The sequence below is a fragment of the Fundulus heteroclitus genome, chromosome 24, assembly GCF_011125445.2.
Source record: "Fundulus heteroclitus isolate FHET01 chromosome 24, MU-UCD_Fhet_4.1, whole genome shotgun sequence".
NCBI lineage: Eukaryota > Metazoa > Chordata > Actinopteri > Cyprinodontiformes > Fundulidae > Fundulus > Fundulus heteroclitus.
This window is the reverse complement of record NC_046384.1, coordinates 7,090,981-7,113,431: the sequence shown is the minus strand read 5'-3', so window position 1 is coordinate 7,113,431 and position 22,451 is coordinate 7,090,981. Positions and strand designations below refer to the sequence as shown.

Below are 22,451 nucleotides of genomic sequence, written 5' to 3'. Positions count from 1 at the left end.
CTGCTCACCTGTTCACATGGCCACTCACACCTGCCTCATCCACTCACTGCCAGAATATCTTGCGTGCTCAGCCAGCAGGCGTAGCCCTCAATCCCCAAATTGCTCAAAATTTTTGGAAAAGTTGATATTTCTAAAAGGTTCCAGTCCAGTTTTAAGACTTATTATGGTGCTGAAACTGCACCGTTCAGGGTGTACAACATTTTATTTTCAACTGATGATTCTGGTGATTCCAGTGTTGTAGTTCTCCTTGATCTTACTGGTGCATGTGTTTTTTCCAGTAGATCATGATGTTTTAATATCAAGGCTGGAGAGGTTTGTTGGTATTATGGCTCAGCCATAAAGTGGTTTAAGTCCTACCCATCCAACAGAAGTTTCTCTGCCTATTTGGCACAGCTCTCATCATTCATTGCTCCAATTAATTATGGGGTACCTCAAGGCTCCATATTAGGTTCTGTTTAGTTTCTACTGTACCTGCTCCCTCTGGTATCCATTTTCCAGAAATACATCTTATTCCATTTTGATGCAGATGACATTCAGGTCTACCTGCCAATAAAATCCAGCGGATCCGACTCAGTGGAGAGTCCGCTTAAATGTTTGGTGAATTTGAGAAAATGGATGGAGCTGAACTTCCTTATTTTAAATCAGATGCCTTCAATTCTGGTCCTCAAGACCCAATGACCAGCATGTTTTATGTGTCTCTGTTCCAGCACACCTGAATCGAATTATTGAATTATTTCCTCAGCAGCCGGTATGGGTTGCAGATACCTGCTATTCATCCATTTATGTAAGGCAGGTGTTTGGAGTCAGGTAGACCTGAAACATGTAGGATAGCATGTCCCGAATACTCGTGTTAAAGACCACTGGTTCAAATTTAAAAAGACAGAAGTAATGTGTGTCTGTTGAGAATCTGGGGGTGATCCTGACTCTGATTTTAAATGTATTAAAAAGATCAATGCTTTAATCCGGTTTAGTAAATCCAGTTTATTTAAGGATCCCAATTAATTCCTACAATTAGTAGAGACTATTCTTCGTTGTGTTCACATAACAAACATTTCTTTGGTGTGGCCTGGCTGGCTGAGAAGATTCTCTCACTCATTCAAGATTATTGTTAAACTTCTTATGATTACTGGTCACTATTATTATTATTATTATTTCAGAAGGCAACATGTTCTAATATAAAATGGCTCCATACATGGATGACTGTCCAGTCGCCCTCTTGAACTCTGGGTTTACCCATCCTTCTATGCCCCCCTCCACCCAACATGATCTGGCTTTTTCTTGGGGTTGTTTCTTATCCATCATATTACTTTTACCTGTCTTCTGACTTATCTCTCCAATCTGCTTTTCAATATTTAAACTTCCTTCCTTCATCCAACCCAGTGTTGGAATGTCTGACAACATTTGTGTTTTTTTTCCTCCTGCTTCCTTGTTCCTCTCAGCCTCCTTTTAAGTTCCTGGTCTGCAATGTAAGATTAAGGGGTGCACACGCAAGTAAAAATCCTCAAGCGAACACTCGCGATAAATAAAAAGGGATATGAAAAATGTCAGAATGAGCTCTGTTTTAAAACATTTTTATCCTAAAAATGACTAAACATGAATTTAAATACATTTTCAGAAGGGTAGTATACGTAAAATACCAGGTTATGACTCCTTTAAAGAAAACTATTGTGGTAAAATAAAAACTTTATTTCAATTTTGTTGCTTCCAGACTCCCATTCATGATAAGGTCATGTTCCTAGCTGATCATTGTGACAATTAATTGAAATGTCTCCAAAACAAAAAGGAAAACTTAATCTTAAGTGCTTCAATCAGTTTCAAAAAGCTATAAACAAACCAAGATGTATACTGCTCAAAAAATAAAGGGAGTTACATTGTGTTGTTTAAGTGTTTCCTTTGTTTTTTTGAGCAGTATGTTTTTATTAATGGCCACACCTAATGATAGAATTATTCGTACTATTTTCTACATATTTTATGTTATTTACTATTTGCATTTATCATATATATTTACTCTTTACTACTAAGAAGTTTTAAGGTTTTAGATCTCTCTCTTATCATTGCAAAAGGCCTGCAGATAGCAGAGGAATATGTTGTGACTATAATAAGTGTTTTTATGAACTCTATTCAGCCATCTGGACTGCTTACACATAACTGTACTGTGTGAACTGCTTGGTTTTATCTCGAAGGTCACAGTTGTTTTGCTTATCCTTACCACTTAGCTTGACAATGGAACCAGGGATTCCTTTTCCTAATAAATAGAGAGAAGGCGATGGATTTACTTCAGATCGAATGTATTAAGCATCTCCTTGCAAGATTTTTGAGAATTAACTCTTCTGTTGTCTCTCCTCCTTGTGTTTGTTTAATGAATGTTTTAGGTGTTTGAACCTGACACCTGAATGTGTCAGAGCAACAGAAATATGTATTTTCAAGTATAACCTCAATATATACAATAAACTGTTGTCAAGTAATGCTTCAATTTATTAAGGGAAAAAGCTCTCTAACCCAACCTGGCCCTGTGTAAAAAAGTAAATCCCTCCATATCATGTTCATGGTTTGACTTTGTAAAGTGCCTTGAGGTGACATGTGTTGTGAATTGGCGCTATATAAATAAAATTTAATTCAATTGAATGTTTTCCATTTTGACCCTGGAGCAGCAAACACAGAGACTGGGAGTGAGAGAAAATAGTTCTTTATTGAGGTTTTGAGTAGTGAAATGATGAGGGGCTCCTGGAGCTGGGGACCGGGTGACTGGGAGGCATCTGACTGTAAATAATGAGGGGATAGTGCAGATGATTGAGCAGCGGCTGACTTACGGGTTATGGCCCTTTTCCTGTTGTACCAACTTTGAGCTGTTCACTAGGGGTCTGACTGATTGATTTAATTTTGGGTGGTTTTCTGCTACAACAAAATGTGCTGTAGCAGAAAACCACCCATGTGGGAGGGGTGGCCAAAGCAAGGCGGTGCTGAGAGACAGAAAAGTGTCATAACGAAATGTTTATGCCACACAATGATACAATGTAGCATGGACACATAGCTAAGAAGTGATCTGCTAAGTGTATATTTAAAAAAAAAAAAGTATAAGGAAACACCTAAAATAAAACTCAGTACAAAATTATCCATCCATCCATCCATTTTCTAACCCGCTTAGTCCCTCATGGGGTCACAGGGGTTGCTGGTGCCTATCTCCAGCGTTCACTGGGCGAGAATAATATATAAATCATGAAGATGACAGTATGTACAATATATATTAAATATTACCCACTGCAATAATAATTTATGTAAAGGAAGTATAAAACAAACTTGATAAAGAATATGACAATAGCCAGATTTAATAATATTTAAATATCAGTAATTATAGCATCAATATAGAGGTGAAAGTATGGAAATAAATTGTTACAGTGTTGAAGAGTCTCCACTTACAAACTGCACTGGGATAAAATAAGAAACTCTTAACACGAAATGTTAAAATATAGCCCCCTTATGTAGAATGTACACCTTTTATATAATATGTACACCCACCTTTGTCTAGTTGCTACATTGTGAAAGAGAAAACACCAAATCCACAAGGGGGCAGTATAGTCCTAAATAATCAAAGACTTAAAATGGTCTCATCAATTTATTTAAATGACCGATTTATTACATAAAGTCCAGTCCGATTGCATTAGTATAAATACAATTAGGGGATATAATTATATCTGGATAGTTGCTTAGAAATAATGTACAGAAAGCACAACTGCCTAAAACTTAAAAGGACAAGGTCAACATATAAACTTCACTTTAGAAGCAAAAAACAACTGTTGGGTGAATGGTTGAAGTGAACATGACACCTTTACAGAGAAAAAAAAGTAAAATTAAGTAATATGAAGCCTGTGGGCGGAAAATGAAGGAAGATGGTCCCAAGGGTTGAAGCACTCAGTGAATGTCTCAGACAATGAAAGCTGAAAGAGAAGGAAAGTAGGAGAGTTCTTACCTTGGTAAATTTCCTCATGCTGGTAAAACATGCAGATAATTATATCAAGGTAACAATTTGAAAAGACTAAGCTTTATGTATCAAACTGTGGTAACATTATCTAATTTCTTGTTTGATCTTTCCACTTTATTCCTGTGTGAAAGCAGTTTAATAAGGTGATGAGTAAGTTGTTGCTACAACAAGCTCTTAACCAGGGCTAGGAGCAAATATTAAGGATATTTGGATGGAGCCCCGGTTGCTAGTGTGTGTATTAAAAGCAGAGCCAACTTTATTTATAAAGCACTTTTAAAACAGCAAGCACTGTCCAAAGTGCTGAACAAAATGGTTAAAGTAAATGAATGAAACATTGGAATTTAAAACAAAATGAATTAAATGTAGAAATAAAATCAAAGTAAATGTGGCAACATCAAAATACAACAAAGAAAGAAAGAAAATAAAAATCAATTACCAACTTATACCATGTCCAAATCCAAGGAGAAAATGTCAGCCTTTAGAGCAAATTTAAAAAGGTTTAGAGGAGAGTTTTTTTTTTGTTTTTTGTTTTTTTGTTTTTTTTGTTTTAGTTTGCAGCAGTAAAGTGGTCCATAATTCAAGAGCAAAAGCCCGATCTGCCCTGAGCTTCAGCCGTGTCCTCGGTACCTCCAGCAGCGTCTGATCCGAGGGACCGAGACATGGAGGGCAGGTGTTGTAGCTCAGAAAAATGGGGAGGAGCAACACCATTTAAAGACTTAAAAACAAATGGGTTTAAAATGATCAGTTTTAAAATGCTCTCTCCTCCATGCTCCTGTTAAAAGCTGTGTAGCAACCAAGTGAAGCCGTGATGATTTACTCACTCCAAGGTGCAAATTATTACAGTAATTCAGCTGAGTTGTAACAAAGGCATGGGTTACTGTTTTAAATCTTTCTGCTGGATGCTTTTATTTTAGCCTCCGATGAAAAAAGCTGGATTTCACTGATGCATTGATCTGTCCATCATGTCTAAAATGTACTATTTTAAAACTAAGGTTCCTGACAAGGTTTGTGTTTGTTTCTACGCTGATGATCTGACCTCTTCACTTCTTGCATTAGCTCCTTATACCCCCTACAGAACATCTTTAAAAAAGCACAACACGTTTCTATGTTGAAAGCATGATTGGTTTAGTCAGAAATAATAAACAGAATATCCCAAACAAAACATTGATTCAACCAATTTTCCCCATGAAGGCTGCAGCGTGATTCACAAAGCACGTCATCTGAGATGCTTTGTGAATTTCATGCTTTTTGGACTCATTCAGCAAACACTATAAAGAAAACACCAAATAACAGTAAATAAAAACCACTAGAGATTATAGAAGACTTGATTATTTAGCTTGATAAATTTCATCTCATTATATTTAGCTTTCGTTGAGCTTCCCAGATGAGGACGCAGGTTTTCCCGTCTCTTCTTGTCTCCTACCAACTGTGGGAAGATGTCCTGCTGGTGTTTAGCCTGGAGCCTGGAGCTAATCCACCTGATTGTAAACAGAAAACAAACAGAAATTAGGATTTTCTGCATTCAAATCCCAGCCGACTGATGAAATATGACAAAATATCCCTGGATCTAATTGAAATAAATCTAGTTTATTGCTTAATGTAACCATTTCCTTACAACCGATGATGACCAGAATGTAAAAAGTTACTTCAAACCTTAAATTTTTAAACCAGCTACAAATCGCCCCTCTAGCGGGTATAAATTGTTTGCATGGCCAGCACAGAACATCCACTGGAAGAAGGTTTCTTCTGATAACTGGACAAATATCTGGTGTGAAACCAACCAATATAGTCTTGGGTGTAAGTCCATGTTTATTTTGTAGATTACTGACATCATTTTAAACTGCTTTGGGACCCCCAGGGGACTGGAGAAGGGATCTGAGGAGATATTAAGCTCCTTTCCTGCTCTGCTAGCTAAACCTAAATCAAACCTTTTGTGTTCTTCTCAACTACAGAGCAATGATGTAAGACCTTAATATTAAGTTATGTGAAGGTGTTGATGTCCAACATAAAATTGTCTCACACATTTGTCTGGCTTCTGGGCAAAAGTGTTACTTAAGAAAACCTGCAGCATGTTTACCTCTGGACCCTCTGCATCATCAGGTTCAGGTTCATCTTCTTCAGCCTCACTTTCAGAGCTGTCCTCAGATCCTTCACAACCAGGAAACAAAAACTGGATTAATATCATCCTCCTCAATTAATTTTTTTATAGTATGGAGGCTGATTGCTTTTAGGACTGAACATGAAAATTGAAATCTGTTTATAAATAAAAAACGAAACATTAACGGAGGACTCTGTCATGGTCTGTCAACTTATCTTTTGAAGCATTCAGGTAACAGCAAGAAAGTTCATACCGTTGTTAAAAGGTTCTTCGGCTGCGTTTGGTTCAGGACTGCTGCAAACAAATTTTAGGCAAAGACTTGTTAAACTAGATAAGAAAAGACTGATTCTGATGTGGGCTTGAATGAACCATTACCTTTCAGTCTCCTCCATCGCTTGTAATTCAGATTTCTAGGTAAAAGGAAATCAACAGCCTTTAAAAACAAAAATGTGTGAAGAATTCCAGTTTTCTTTAAATTTCTGTTGCTTATTTAATCCATAAAGTTGTGAGGAAAGGTTGTTGCTGTTGTCCTTCAGTCACCACAAACATTTATCTTTATAATTCTAATGCTTAATTTTTACAAGTCAATATGTCTAATATTTCTGCAGCATGTTTTACCTCTAATGGCTGATTTTTCTCTTGTGAATCTTCAGAGGCAGTTTCAGGTTTGTCCTTCAGTTTTCCCTCGGACAGGTCACCTTCTGGTCCATCATAATAAGAAAACAAAAATCTAAATTACAATCATTTATATTAGCTGTTCTTGTCTTTACCTAGAAGATTAATTAGGACTGCCTGTTTAAAAGACTGGATGAGTTCATCTGCATCTCAGATCTAAACCATGTAAATAATAACTAAAAAAAAAATCGGCTAGTTGTTCAAGGAGGACGTTGACATGTTCTGTCATTTAAACTCAGTATTCAGCTGCATCACTACGGAATAAGAAAGCTGTCAAAAAGATGCGTACATGCTTTTAATAATTCATATTTGTATCTCAATAATTTTTTTTTGGAAAAATTCAAATACGTAATTCTGCTCTGATGTGAGTCTGAAAAATGGTATGCCTTAGAATAGTTTTTATGTAAGTATAAATCTAAAGCTGAGTCCAAAGTTTCAATAATATGCTAATATTACATTTAATTTGAAGGCTCTTTTCTCAGAATAGGTGGTCAAAAAACACCTGTGTTTTGAGCTGTGATTTGAAATGGGGGATACGATACTTTTCAGTTGGTATGGCAACACTTTTCCCTTTCCACTTTTCACCTATGGCAGTGAGATGGGAGGAGGTCAGACAAATATGGAGGGGTGAGGTTATGAATGGCCTTGAATGTTAACAGAAGGATTTTGAACTGAAGTGGAAGCAAGTGGAGCTGTGGGAGGACATTGGTGATGTAATGAAACGTTGGGGTTAGAGTGATGATACGGGCAAGTTCTTAACCAGCGGAAAGAAAGCTGGATTAGTGGAAAGGTAGGGTTTCCTTTTGTGAGAAGTATGATTGGGCTGTGTGGTAGTCATTATGTGAGCTAGGCCTAGCCAAGCCACTTGCAGTGTTCTCCCCCGGGCAAAAATATAGACAAACATTCGACCTAATGTTAATCAGCTCCGTGGATTCATCGCGCTGGTTCTCCGCGTTTGTGTATCTACGACACTTGTGCCAAAGAGAATTTCCCCCCCCCCCGCGTCGGGGAGCGCACATGCAGCAAGGAGAGCGAATCCAGTCCGCTCCGTCTCATTTCCAACCATCTACATGTGAAAATAGAGATGTTTTATTTTTGTTAGCGGAGAAAAAGAGGAGGCTCGTTACGTTATCGCTCAGTTTGTGGGTTTAAGCTGAAGATTTAACACGTCGGCACGGGGCTGTTTGAACAGATCGAGGACATTTGGCTAATGGATAATCACGTCTGTCACGTCGATTGACCCAATATTAAAGGCATACTATGCAACATTTTTCAGTTAATTAATGTGTTCCATACCGTTTTGGATGATTAAATGAGTCATTTCAGGTCGAACAAAGGTTTTCTCGGCCGCCCTGGTGGTCTGTGGGGGAAATACCGCACTTGCAATTGCAGGAGCTCTCGCCCCGAACCCACAGGCTCAGAAGTCTCGTGCTAGACCGCGAGAGTCGGTCTCGCTTTACGGGGAGAACTCCATGTGTTTTTGCCCTGCCATTCACTATATGCACGCGCAAAAGCAACAAAGAACCGCGTGTTAACGTCAAATAAACATGCAAGCATATCGAGTTTTTTAAAATTTTTTTAAAATTTTTTTTTTTTTTTTTGAATGTTCCGGCCTCGCCAAGATAACGCTGCGGGAAACCCTGATGTTCATACTTTCACTGTGTTAGTCATTGTTTGTACTGCCGTTTTTTCCACTTTTCGTTGCGTTCACCTGTCTGCTAAGCTCAAAACAACCGCGCCTGGCTTGATGGAGAAACCAGAACAGCTGAGCATCTTTACGACAGTGCACTTTTACTTTCGCCCTCTGGGGGGAGCCTCGCTGGAAAATCAACCCCGGTTGCATAATATACCTTTAAACCCGTTCTCAGAAAGCAAACGGCTCTGTGGTCATTTGCAGATGCCTCACGAAAATAAGATTTGCTTTGGGTTATGAGATTGTCACCTGTCTGTCTGTTGAAACCAAAACTCCCCCTTCCTGAGTCCGTCACAGCTGTCCGCTTGTTCGTGTACGTTTTGTTGCTGTGGTCACAGTCTATCTTAAGAAACAACAAGTAAGAACACCTACTCCTGATAATTTCATTAAAAATATGTACACACATCTAAGCGCCAATGGCCTACACCGTTAAATGTAGTCTGAATATCCTGTGTTGCGGTGTGGGACGTGCTTACAGTTTTGAGGAGGGTTAGGATTAACCTTAACCCTAATCATGGCATTTCACTGCATTCTTTCAGGGTTCAGGAAAGGGAATGAATAAAACTCCTTTCATATGGTCACCATGGCCATATGGAGAGCCACTCTGGCAGACACCGAAGCCGCAGTGTTTTATTGTTACCATTATATTTGCTGATGCAATATCCAGAACAGAGCTGTCTGCTTCACCACTCTACAGCTTGTCCAACCACAAGATGGCCGCAACGCAGGTGCACTGCCTGTTCTAAATTTAGTAATCTGACGTAATTAGAGGAATGCCTCATTACAATTCAGCATATCTCAGACTTTAGTTATCTATATATATATATATATATATATATATATATATATATATATATATATATATATATATATATATATATATATATATATCTGCGTTAAACCTCCTGATGCTACCGTTAAGCTGTCCAAACTGTTCCCTGCAGTTCTATGAGGTCAGAATTATGATTAAAGATATATTATATACAAAATAAATCAGGAATAAAAGGTGTTCAAGATATTCTATTTAATTAAATTTTAATTTCCCAACTCACAACACATGTCATCTCAAGGCACTCTACAAAGACAAATAAAACCATACAGACATATCTCTAACTTAGTTAATTGCTTTCAAGCTATCTGCAACTTAATATGCACTAGCTGAATCTTGGTTTCAAAGATCTAAAAATACATTTGAGCTATCTTGAATAATAAGATAATTGGAGATATCTTTGATTAGAATCATGACAAGTCAAAACAAAAGCAAACTACCTCAAATTTACTTTATGACTAGTCATAATTTACTTGTTGATATCTGAAATATACGTTTTAGATAATAAGTTATTTCTTGTAGATACGTTGAATTGGAGCTTCAATACAACTCAATGGTAAATCAGACATTTACATATACTTTGCAGAATGCAATTAGAGATATTTCAATTACCTATGTCTAGTTATAAATTAATTTCAGATTTCTGGAATGTATATTAAGTAATTTTATGTTAAAATGCCCTGTGACGACTGCTGCAGAGACTTCCTCCTTGTTTGATAACGGCTCCTTGTGACGTAATTTCAATACTTTTCTACTCATACCCACAAACTTGAATTTGTGTACACAGCAGTGAAGACCTGCAGTTGTAGAAATTAGAGTTGTATTCACAAGACTTTGGAGTCAAAGCTTTCAGATTCATACTCACAAAAAAACAATCCTAACCCATATCTTTTAGACTCACATCTATGACAGCAGAATTTAGTGTACAGTATTTTTCTGACTTCCAAAATACCAAAACAAATAGTTAAAATCTGTACACATCCTTTTGACAGCTTCCTTACTCCATACATTACCAGCAGGGGGAACTCATACCTTGGTTCTCTGTTTCCTCAAGTTGGGAACCACTGCAAACAATTATCAGGCAGAGGATTATTAAATCTTTTTCATAAAATGGCTCACAATATTATGTTTGTTTGCACTAACATTACCTAATTTCCCCTGGCAGAATTGGACTGCTCTTCAAAAGTATTTTCTCCTTTGAAAGAAAGTTTTGTCAAAAATATTAAAAGGGTTAGAACATCATCAATCAGTATAAGTGGAAATGGCTCATCTAACGAATCTGGTCTAATTGTATTAAATCTTAAAGTTTTAAAACTTTTGATCATCTTGATAATTCAACTAGCATAAGCTTGGGCTATTATTTCTAAATATAAAGCTATATCTAATAAAACAAATCTGTCCTGCTTACACTTAAAATGTTCATAAAACTTGTCATTAGTCCAATAGTTCAATAGAAAATGATTTACCTCCTGAGAACTGTAGGCTTGGTACTGTTCAGTCTTTATCTCGGTCTTCATCTCTGATACAAAAGAACCTGAAAACATCAGTTTGAATAATATATATTGCTTTTAAAAATTACCTTTTAAAACCCCCAAACATTTGAGTGAAATTGGAAAAAGCAACAATGACGATCCCCCTCTGAACTCCAGCAGTTTGTCACTGACTGGTTGTTATATTAAAAAAAAAATAGAATAGTAAGATAACATAAGAAAGCTCAGTTTTCAGACATTAAAGGGGACACATAATACAAAATACACTTTATTTTTTAGCCCTTAAGTACCTTTTGCTGTGTACTTAGAGTGCATACAATATTAATGTAGCTTTTAATATAGTTTTTTTATGTGGATATCTTCATATTCAGTTTGAGTCACATTTTTCTAGCTGTTCAGTTTTTTGTGTTCTTTATTGTGTTTCGTGGATAACCCATGGTTAATTCATTATGGTGTGTGACTGAGCAAATTGGAGAATTTAACTTGAATATGCCAGCCATGGACACCAGGACAACAAAATGTTTTGTTGTAGAAGTGATGTGTCGTACCATGGATGACCCAGAAAGCACAAGTTGAGTCATAATGGAAGAGGAGCGACATCTAGGACTTTTGATGATTTACTTTGCATAGAAAGGAGTTCCTGTTAGTGCGTGTATTAGAAAACTGTCTTCTGAATGAGGTTAATGACTAATTTTTTAGTCTGTTGGGTCAGGGGCTTTTCAGCATTGTGTTCCGGTTTCAAGCATTTTACCTTCCGAAATGTAAAGGGATTTTCTCAGCCCAGATGACTTGATTCTGTAAAACAACACAAGTACAATAGTAAAACTTGTAGGAAACTAAAATGATTTGTTCGATCTTTCTAAACCATTACCTGCTCTCCAGAACTTCCAGAAGATTCCTGTAGGTAGTAATTTCTGCTTCCAACGCCGCCTTGGTGCTTTTCAGACCCTCGACAGATTGGAAATAACACTGCACCTCATTCTCAAGAGTCTTTATTTGTTTTTCAAGATTTTTGATTTTGTCCTGAGAACTTATTAGCTCAACCCCGCGGAATTCCTCTAAATTGTGTATACGGGCATTTAGGGCATCAATCTGGGTGTTTGGAGAAAGAATAAGAGATAAATAGTTAGTAAACTCAGCAGGGGAGGAGTGAACTTCAGAAATGTGTCTTACGAACTTCGGCAGTGAGGGACTTGATCTTGCAGATGTACTTCTGGTTCTGTAAATAGAACTTTTCGTTCTGCTGACGGGCTTCAACAAGTTCTGTTTCTTTATCGTTAATTTTCTTCTGCCATTCCTCCATCTGCAGGAAGAAGCATCATTGATTAAACGTTACAATCAATGACAGGTCAGACCAAGACACACCAGAATGACCACACAGAAACGTACAGTTTATATCTCAAGAGAACCTTATTTGTGACTTTCTGTTTCTGTTGAATCTCTTTGTTGTATCTGCCTGGGAGAGCATTACATTTTATTTTATCTCTAATTAGTCCATCCTTAGTGACTGGATTTGTACCAAGAGATTTTAAGGTGGCTGAAATAGAACCTGTGTTTAAAGAGACTACTCTTGGTCCAGCAATTACATAAATGTAAATACATAAATTTGTCTCATATTTTTAGATTAAAAATCTGCAGTTTTTAAGCAGTTTTAAATCCCATTTTGCAGAGTTCAAGGGAACCACACTATCTGACTTGTCCCTCTGTGTTTCTACTGTAAAACCTCACATTTTTATATCAGTGATATAAACCTTAATCTCTTACCTTGTATTTGTAGAACGCTTCAATCTTAGTGACTTTCCTTTCGGCACCAGCAAAGATTTCATCCCTTAGTTTCTTCAAGTCAATCCCTGGTCCATCAACAGTGTCGCCAGCGATGCCAGTGATCTTCCTCCATTCGTCCTGTCTCTGAGTATGCAGAAGAACAATGATGCAGTAAGTTGTCTGAATCAATTGGATTTACAGCAGTACCGGTTAGTTAGATGTTAGCAATGTTGCCTTGCAGCCACAAGCTCCTAGGTTGAAATCCCAGGTGTGGACGTTTCTGAATGCATGTTCTCTCCATGCATGTATGAGTTCTCTCTGCAAACGCTGGCCAGAAATATGCATGCAACGTTACTTGACGTTTACGGCTCAGACCATTCCGAGTTTTAAATCTCAATCCTCCATTGATGACTAAATAATGACATGGACCCTCCTCATCTGACCTAAGACCTATTGAGAACATGTTGGCCTTCTTAAACGGAAGATTTATGGCGAAGAAAAACAGTCCTCATGGAGGGCTGTGATTGCTTCCACACAAAAAGTTGATTGTGTGTGAACTAAATGGAATGGAGGTTTATTGTGACTCGGGTAGAGTAAAAGGGCGGCTATTTTGTTCGCTGTCATAAATATATAGATTTTTTTGTTATATATTTTGAGTTTTAGGTACAAAGTTTCTAACCTGACGCCGCCAGATAGATTTGCTTCGCATATCCATCTGGAAACCTTCCGTTGAAGTAATTTTGGGAAGGGGCGAAAATACTGGTTAGCTGATTGGCCTATGTTGGTGATAGACGGGCCAAATGAACCAATCAGATCAACGAAGCATATGACGTACTCGTCAACATGCTTCGTCGTCGCTCGTAACAGAGCGACGACGAAAACACAACCACAAGCCAAGCTACTCTTGCTGCTGCAGGTAAAGGCTCGTTAGCTCAGCAAAGAAATACTCTGTAATTCCGATAAAACTTGCTCGATAGCCACGCTAACGCTAGTTTCATCGGCTGAAGCCGCCATGTTCTTTAGACTGAACTGTCGCGCTTCTCATTGCGTCACACCTCAACCCGCATCAAAGCCAACGCTGATTGGACGTTTGTTTGGTGAACGGCTCCAAATTTTCTTTAACGGAAAGTAGCCAGACTGATCTGCGAGTGAAACCTTGAAAGCTCGCGAGATCAGGATGGTCTCACGAGGCTACAAAGTTTCCCCTATAACATAAAAAACAACAACTGAGATGGGAAAATATTTATATTATAGTTGTATAATATTTCTGCACACTAAAAGTTGCCTCATTTTTTCCTTTCTCTTCCTTTCTCAGGTTTATTTTTTGGGAGTGACTGTGAGCTCTCTAGTTCAGTAATAATCCTTAAAAATACAAGTTGCCTAACAATCGTGCAAATTTTTTTATCTTTTTTTTTTAGTTTCCCTTGGAACATCTTGGAGTTCCCGAGACTGAGCTGGAGAGTGTTGCATGGGAAAGAAAAGTCTGGGTCTCCTCATGTGCCTGTTGATCCCATGATCCATGGACGGATGTAGTTTTACGTACTGCATTCTGCTTTTGTAGTTTGTGCACTAAGTTCTCGTAATATATCAGGTAGCTTGACCTCCTGTTTACATTTCTGCCCAGTGGTCACCCAAATGTTACCCAATTGTGTCATTTTCTTCCACTGCTTATATATAAAGTACTTCAGCCTGATTAAAGCAGGAGTTAGAGGAAAACAAAGAAGAGCAGGATAAAGACCTTCGACCACGTCTGCCATACAGTAGTTGTCTCGCTCAGTCTCTTGATATTTTGTTTCAGTTTCTGGATTTCCAGAGATCGAGCCTCATTGTCCTGTAACGAGAGGAAAACTAGCTCAGTGTACAAATGATCAAACTCACAACATTAACTTGACACTAACGGAAAAATGTTGCTATGATTGGGTTTAAAAGGACAAACTTTTGCAGTTGTTACTTCGTTTAGAATTATTCTCAAGACAATGAATGTCTACATGAAAATACATTTAGGGAATTAGCCTTTTTAATAATGGACCACCCAAATAGTGACATTACATAAAAGCATCTTTTTTTCCCCCAATTTATATCCTTAGCTTACCAGCTTTTACAGCCAAACTGGGAAAGGATTACAAGACGTATGACCCAGAACAGCTCATGTTGAGATGCATTAAGCTTAACATTTAGGCTAGACAACATTAAGTTAATTTTAACAGAAATAGTTCATGCACTAAAGTTAAAAAACGATTTCCAGCAGACTAATGAATGTTTCTTCATATTTTTACATGAAGGATATAAATGTGATTTTAATTTTACACGTCGGAATAACATAAAAATACATGGCACAACAAACAAGAGCAGTGTAGATACGGGCATTCTCAACAGACACAACGGGTTTAACACCAGCTGCCCTGGACTTACATCTAGCAAAATCTCAATTTGTTTCTTTGCCTCCACATTCATTTTGGTCTCCATGTCCAGCCTGGATAACAGAAAAAGTAAAAATGCATTTACATTTATCATTCACTCATGTACATTACCCTAATAAGATGCCTTAGCAAGAGAACATGGGCTAACTTCAATATTTATAGCTTTCTTACCTTAGGTGACATTACATCTCTAAACAAAAGACATGTGAAGTTGCAGCGGCTGATGCTTTTTCTCAAGTCCTACATACGTGCACAACACCGGTGTCGCCAGTAGGGGCAAACTCGGGCAAAAACTTTGGCAGTTTCACTATGCTCCTTCAAACTGAAACGTATATACAGGGGTTGGACAATGAAACTGAAACACCTGGTTTTAGACCACAATAATTTATTAGTATGGTGTAGGGCCTCCTTTTGCTGCCAATACAGCGTCAATTCGTCTTGGGAATGACATCTACAAGTCCTGCACAGTGGTCAGATGGATTTTAAGCCATTCTTCTTGCAGGATAGTGGCCAGGTCACAACGTGATGCTGGTGGAGGAAAATGTTTCCTGACTCGCTCCTCCAAAACACCCCAAAGTGGCTCAATAGTATTTAGATCTGGTGACTGTGCAGGCCATGTTCAATTTCACTTTCATGTTCATCAAACCAATCTTTCACCAGTCTTGTTGTGTGTGTTGGTGCATTGTCCTCCTGATACACGGCACCTCCTTCAGGATACAATGTTTGAACCATTGGATGCACATGGTCCTCCAGAATGGTTCAGTAGTCCTTGGCAGTGACGCGCCCATCTAGCACAAGTATGGGGCCAAGGGAATGCCATGATATGGCAGCCCAAACCATCACTGATCCACCCCCATGCTTCACTCTGGGCATGCAACAGTCTGGGTGGTACGCTTCTTTGGGGCTTCTCCACACCGTAACTCTCCTGGATGTGGGGAAAACAGTAAAGGTGGACTCATCAGAGAACAATACATGTTTCAAATTGTCCACAGCCCAAGATTTGCTCTCCTTGCACCATTAAAACCGACGTTTGGCATTGACACGAGTGACCAAAGGTTTGGCTATAGCAGCCCGGCCGTGGATATTGACCCTGTGGAGCTCCCGACGGACAATTTTGGTGGAAATAGGAGAGTTGAGGTGCACATTTAATTCTGCCGTGATTTGGGGAGCCGTGGTTTTATGTTTTTTGGATACAATCCGGGTTAGCACCCGAACATCCCTTTCAGACAGCTTCCTCTTGCGTCCACAGTTAATCCTGTTGGATGTGGTTTGTCCTTCTTGGTGGTATGCTGACATTACCCTGGATACCGTGGCTCTTGATACATCACAAAGACTTGCTGTCTTGGTCACAGATGCACCAGCAAGACGTCCACCAACAATTTGTCCTCTTTTGAACTCTGGTATGTCACCCATAATGTTGTGTGCATTGCAATATTTTGAGCAAAACTGATCTTCTACCCTGCTAATTGGACCTTCACACTCTGCTCTTATTGGTTTAATATGCAATTAATGAGGATTGGCCACCAGGCTGGTCCAATTTAGCCATGAAACCTCCCACACTAAAATGAGAGGTGTTTCAGTTTCATTGTCCAACCCCTGTATATATCGATGGGACACCTGAACGTCTGAGCTACTCTTTTCCTTTCCTGGAGATAAAACCACTTTTTTGTCATTCATGGCTTTCATGGCTGGAGTGTTGGAAATTTCTTTCCAACACTCCAGTTGAAACTGAACTGGTGTGCAGCGGTAGCGTGGCCAGCCAAACTGAATTACATAGAGCGAAAGTCAGTCTGGTAAGGCTTCACAATAATAATGTGACATCTAAATCAGATTGAAGTTCTAATTTTAGACGTGTATACGCTCCTGTTTGGCAGGGAATAAATGGGAAAACAACATCCTGTGTCAAAATTCACTTCCGAAAAGTGTCCCAAAAGTCAAGTCTCAGTTGGGCCACAAAGCTGCTCTCCAACCCCGAGTGCGCAAAGTAAAGTAAGTGAGCTTACTTTGTTACTTTAGGGAAACATAGACGTAGAGGCCAGAAGCTAAGATTATGGCTACAAGGAGAGAAATCAATCAGCTAGCAGATTCTTGTTCTGCAGCCAAAAAGTTCAGTGAAGAAATAATGACTTCTCTGCGTGGCAGTAGGGTAAAACACCCACAATGAGCTTGATCAAAGTGTCCCTTTGGCTGAAAGAGCAACTAATACTGTGTCAAGAGTTCCTTCAGTCTGATTGAAATCGAGGTATTTGCAAATTTTGAGCTAAAACCTCCGTCTTCGGATGTTTAAGGCTTATTGAGAGATACTCAAAAACTCCATGCAGCTGGAATTACGGTTAAAGGTGTGTGGAAAAACAGTTGGTGACCCTGATACAAATACCGCACGGTTCTCACATTTGTATTTGCAGAAATGATTAGAAACCTTTTACTGCTTAAGTTCCGCTTCACAATAATGAAAAACTTTGAGCTCATCTATTATAAAACAAGAAACAACCTTTTACTGCTACCCCACCTTGTCTCCAGTCTCTTGATCTTTTGCTTTAAATTAGAATTTTCAATTTCCAGCATGTCGTTCTCAGCTATACATTTTCTCTCCTGCTTGAACCCGACATAACTGCTTTCATGGTTAATGGTCTTAAAACTCTCCAGGGAAATCCTCAGCGATCGGTTCTCCTCCTCCAGGGTCTGGTTGATTTTGACAAAATTGGCAAGGCGATTATTCAGCTCCTTTATGCTATCGGTTTCTGAGCTGTGGATGCTTGAATACTTGTCATAGTCCATCTCAATTCTGGAGTAAATATTGTACTCCTCAGAAGAAAAGCCATTCCTAACGTCCATGTTTGAGGACATGTCGACCTGAAAGAGGAACAATGTTAAACGTCAATGTGCGTCCACACAAGACGGGACGCAGCACCACTGGAAACACTGTAGTAGGTGTGCCAGGCCCATTGGGGGCACTGAGACGTTGCCACAGAAACACACAGAACCAGGTCAATGTTTATCTTGAACACAACACATAACGGCGTCATTTTTGTTGTTAGTGAGACACATGCAGGTTACAGAGAAATGTGGAGCCTTGACTTCATTGCCCCATAAAAGACAGGTTTAACAAGAGCTCCTTTTCCATTGCCACTCAAAAGCCTGGAGCTCTTCAAACCCTGTGTAACGTTTCCACATAAATTCGTAAACATTCTTTGTTTCATACCGTAAATTTCATTTCAACTAATTTAGCTCCATGTGCATGTATTGCATTTTCAGATCATGAGACACTGTTACACATCTGTAAGGAGGGCAGAGAACGAGCAGAAGCAGGAGGAAGACTGAATCTAACAGGGAACAAGATTATGGCCAGACATGGGGCGGAAAAAAAACTACGAAATTACAAAGGTGCAGATCTAACAGACAACAGAAAATATTAAAGAACAGACGCTAAAACAGGAGCTGAATCTATTAATCACAATAATGTCTCATGATGAACAAATGCTGAACAGGAACTAAACTAACAACAGAAACCGGGATCTAAGAATAAACAATATTAAGGTGCAAACATAAGCAGAATCCCTAGGGAGCTACAACAAGCAATCAAACCCCTGGGCATCCTGACAGTAATTGCCCCTGAACCAAATGGTTGTTCCACCATCAGCAGCAACAAATGCTGTCAAAATGTGATGAATGGCAATAAGTCTTTTCTATCACTGTGGAGGAACTTTCACCCATTCTGCTTGGCATGATTTGTTTTATTTAGCCACAATTAAGGGTTTCCCATCATGAGAATCTCTAATTTACTTCAGACTTTGACTAAGCTACTTCAAAATCTTTTATTTATTTATTTTTTTAAGCAATCCATTGTTGGAGATATTTATTCCCTTAATGAACTAAATCAGTTGAAAACTGCCTTTTGATTTTAGGTTAGGCTTTTTATGTTTCAAACAATCTTGTGTGATTTAAAAAGCAAAGTCTACAACCTAGACAAGTGGCTCAGGTAGTGCAGCTCATCCAGGATGGCACATCAATGCCAGCTGTGGCAAGAAGGTTTGCTGTTTGTCTGTGTAGCATCCAGAGCATGGAGGCACTACCAGGAGACCGTAGGAGGGCAACAACCCTGCAGCAGGACCGCTACCTCCGCCTTTGTGCAGGGAGGAACAGAATTAGGTTCCTCCTAATGCAAGACATCGCTAGACCTCACGTGGCTGGTGTGTGTCAGTAATTCCTGTAAGAGGAAGGCATTGATGCTATGGACCGGTCCGCCCGTTCCCCACACCTAAATCCAGCTGAGCACATCTGGGACATCATGTGTCACTCCATCCACCAACACCAAGTTGCACCACAGACCGTCCAGGAGTTGGAGGATGCTTTAGTTCAGGTCTGGGACGAGATTCCTCAGGAGACCATCCTCCACCTCATCAGGAGCATGCCCAGGTGTTGTAGGGAGGTCATACAGGCAGGTGGAGGACACACACGCTACTGAGCCTCATTTTGACTTTACATCAAAGGTGGAGCCACCTGTAGTGTGTCTTTCCACTTTAATTTTAAGTGTGGCTCAAAATCCTGATCTCCATTATGCGATATGGTTGTCAGTACATTCAACTATGTAAAGAACAAAGTATTTAATGAGAATATTTCATTTATTCAGATCTAAGATGTATTATTTTAGTGTTTCGTTTATATTTTTGAGAAGTGTATATGAATGGGGAAAAAACACGTCAAATTGCTTACAATATGCTTTTCTTTACCAAAGGATTTTGACTTCTTCCTCCGTTTTTTTTATCCTTTAGTTATAAATATTTCAGCTTAAGTGCAGTTTGCTGACACAGCGATATAGAAACATGTAAACCGTCAGTCATGATAATAATACATTTGGAGCATTGAGTGATTTTTGTTATTTTTCAGACCTTTTTATGTTAACCTGCAACATTCTGTGTTCGCGGCAACTTTACCTGTTTAATTTATAAATTGAACAGAATTCATAGAGAGATATGTGGGTTTTTCCAACTGTACGTTTACAGACTTAGCATGTTCCAGTCATGATCACATTTAGAAGAAAGCAATTCATAAAGCAGCTTTATCTTCTCCATTTTACAACAATTGATTTGTTGTTAATTCATTATTAATAATTCATATTAAGACCACAGAGTTGGAATAAAGTGGATGGTTGGGAAGAAAATGCCCCAATCTTACCGTTTTGTGGTCAAAGCTGATTTCAGAGAGAGACTCTGCAGGCTGAAGATCCATCTTTCTATCAGCTGATCCAAATGATCCTGTCCTGATGGATGAATTCTGCTTCCTTTTATGCAGACAGACGGTGGTCACACCCCCGAACATTGTCAGGTTGTCAGTTTCACTGGAATATTGCACAAGAGAAAGTAGAGGGTGATGACGTTCACACAGGAAATAGCTCCTTTACAGGAAATTGAGGGACTTCTTTCCTGCTGCTCTCACTGATCCCTATAAAGAACTTTCTCCTCAGTTATGGGGAACTGTTACTTAAAGCAAATAAAACCTACATAATGAATAATAAAATCTCCCATATATTCATATTAATCAGTTCTTTAGCTGTTATTAAGGAAATGTGAGCAAAGATTATTCATGTCTTTGTTTAGAATTTTGAAACATTTGAAAATATTTGCTACAGCAATATTGGGTCAAAGTGAGAAGCACTGATTTATGTCACCCAACTAAAAACAACGAACGTAGATTGTTTGTTTCATGCTGTAAACTTCATTAAAACTAATTCAGCTCCATGCATTTATTGCATCTTCAGATCATGAGACACTTATGACAAGGAACCATTACAGAAGCAAATATATGATTTTTCTTTAAAGAAAAGACTTTTATTAAATTGCATACAACTGGTGAAAATCCTGGTTCTGGCTTGAGTTCAATTGAAAGTAGGGTTATTAGAAAGCGTGACTGCATTTTGACGTGTCACTAAGTGAAAACGGTTAAAGTGATCCTGAGTGCACAACATAAAATGCGTTAAGTTGGTTTCTCACGTCTGCCTCACCTCCTCTTTGTCTCAGTTTCCAGAGAAATGATTCAGGCTTTGTTTTCCAGTTTGACAACAGCTTTTCCTACTAAAGGTTGCCTAAGTAAAAAGCAGTTGCATGTTACGACACAAACAGCCTATAGAATTGCCCTAAGCAAACAAAATATAGGTCTTATCTGTCTCGTATCTATTTTTTATGTGTTTTTTTTGTTGTCTATTCTACATTAAAGTGTTGTTTCATTGCTCACATGACTGATCTATACAAAAATGAGATGCACGTCTTCATAATTGACTCAATAATAGTTTCTTATGCCTAGGAGTTCATTGCTGACTGCATGAATTCAAGGTGCCCAGTTCTACATCAAATTACTCCCGGGGTGAGAACCCTACTGCATCACCACGGCTGCGTTTTATCATTGGGTAGAAAGAAGAAGAAGAAAAAAAGTTCCACCATCGACCAGTTCAGCCTGAAACAGACCGGCCAGTTGGGGATCCTCCCTGGCCATCCCTTGCCTTGGTGTGACTGACTTTAGCCACTGCTAGTCTTGAAAAGCTGCATTAATTTCATTAGACAGCTGCACTGTAGAGTGGATCCCCGCAGAACTGTTGCCGGCGGTACATTTGAGAGGCCCAGAGGTGAACCGTTCCTCCTCAGGGCCTTTACTCGTCTCATTTGGCCTCCAGCCTGTCAGCCTCTGTGCAGTGTGCAGGACTGCAGCACCTTCTCACAGCAAGCAGGGCGCCTGCAGCTTGAAGGGGCGCACATTCTTCAATGATATGATAGATTATAGGAAACTGCTTTTGGGGCGCTGATTTAAAATCTTTTTTTTTTTTTTTTAACTGCTCATGCGTCTCCATATGTGTCACTGAATAAAGCCGGTTCGCCAGAGCCAAAAACAGCTGCTGCCAGTCCTGTGGACTTTTAGGCTATAATAGTATAAGAGTTTGTGCTGACATGATTTTTTTTTTATCTTCAAACATGTTCCTCTCCATTCTGGTCAAAATGGATGGGGAACCTGACTTCTGACACTATAACCGTGAACATTGGTGCCTACCTAGCCTAGGGATGGATGGATGGATGGATGGATGGATGGATGTTTTAACATGTGACAGACCAGAAACTTGTCAGCAGGGGGCTAAAGCCCCTACAGCTTTTGGAAAGAAGCTGTTTCTGAGTCTATTAGTTTTAAACTAATATTTTTGAAGCTGTTACCTGATGGAAGTGGGGCAAACAGTGCATTGCCCGGGTGGATGGGATCTGTGACAATACGTCTGGTCCTTCTCTGGGCTCCTGCTGCACAGACCACGTCTAGATCCTCTCGACAATATTTCAATCTGAAAAACTCACACAGAAAGAAAAGGCAATTAGAAGAATTTTATTGAAACAATATTTTTAGGGAAAATTCACGCTGAATTATACTTCAATATGCATAAGCAGGCGTATGAGAATAGGGATATTTCCCCCCGGGCCTGAAACTGGTGGTAGAGTGGAGATAAATAAAGTTTGTTCAGTCCATATG

The 22,451-nt window shown here is 39.0% G+C and overlaps 1 protein-coding gene across 3 annotated transcripts; it reads right to left on the bottom strand.

Annotated features, from left to right (window-relative positions):
- Positions 1-5,156: 5,156 nt before the first annotated feature.
- On the bottom strand, positions 5,157-22,309 carry LOC110367665 (vimentin). 3 transcript variants are annotated; one of them, XM_036128246.1, is made up of 17 exons: positions 22,145-22,309; positions 20,124-20,286; positions 17,458-17,801; positions 14,941-15,001; positions 14,267-14,359; positions 12,529-12,672; positions 11,942-12,067; positions 11,636-11,856; positions 11,516-11,559; positions 10,741-10,808; positions 10,423-10,469; positions 10,307-10,338; positions 6,696-6,778; positions 6,453-6,487; positions 6,331-6,371; positions 6,057-6,127; positions 5,157-5,457 (listed from the first exon to the last, which is right to left on the bottom strand). In XM_036128246.1, the coding sequence occupies exons 2-17, from the start codon at positions 20,265-20,267 to the stop codon at positions 5,449-5,451; spliced, it is 1,563 nt and encodes a 520-aa protein (XP_035984139.1). In that variant the 5' UTR covers positions 20,268-20,286; positions 22,145-22,309; the 3' UTR covers positions 5,157-5,448. The 3 variants fall into 3 exon arrangements, with proteins under 3 accessions (XP_035984139.1, XP_035984141.1, XP_035984140.1); XM_036128248.1 differs by having other exon boundaries at positions 6,331-6,368; XM_036128247.1 differs by having other exon boundaries at positions 6,696-6,775.
- Between the last annotated feature and the right edge of the window lie 142 nt (positions 22,310-22,451).

Coding starts and splice junctions, on each gene's coding strand:
- LOC110367665 (XM_036128246.1), bottom strand. CDS start 20,267: ATGTTCGGGGGTGTGACCACCGTCTGTCTGCATAAAAGGAAGCAGAAT. Junction 11,560..11,635: donor CTGGAAGTTCTGGAGAGCAG/GTAATGGTTTAG, acceptor GTTGTTTTACAG/AATCAAGTCATCTGGGCTGA. Junction 10,470..10,740: donor AAGCCTACAGTTCTCAGGAG/GTAAATCATTTT, acceptor TTTCTTTCAAAG/GAGAAAATACTTTTGAAGAG.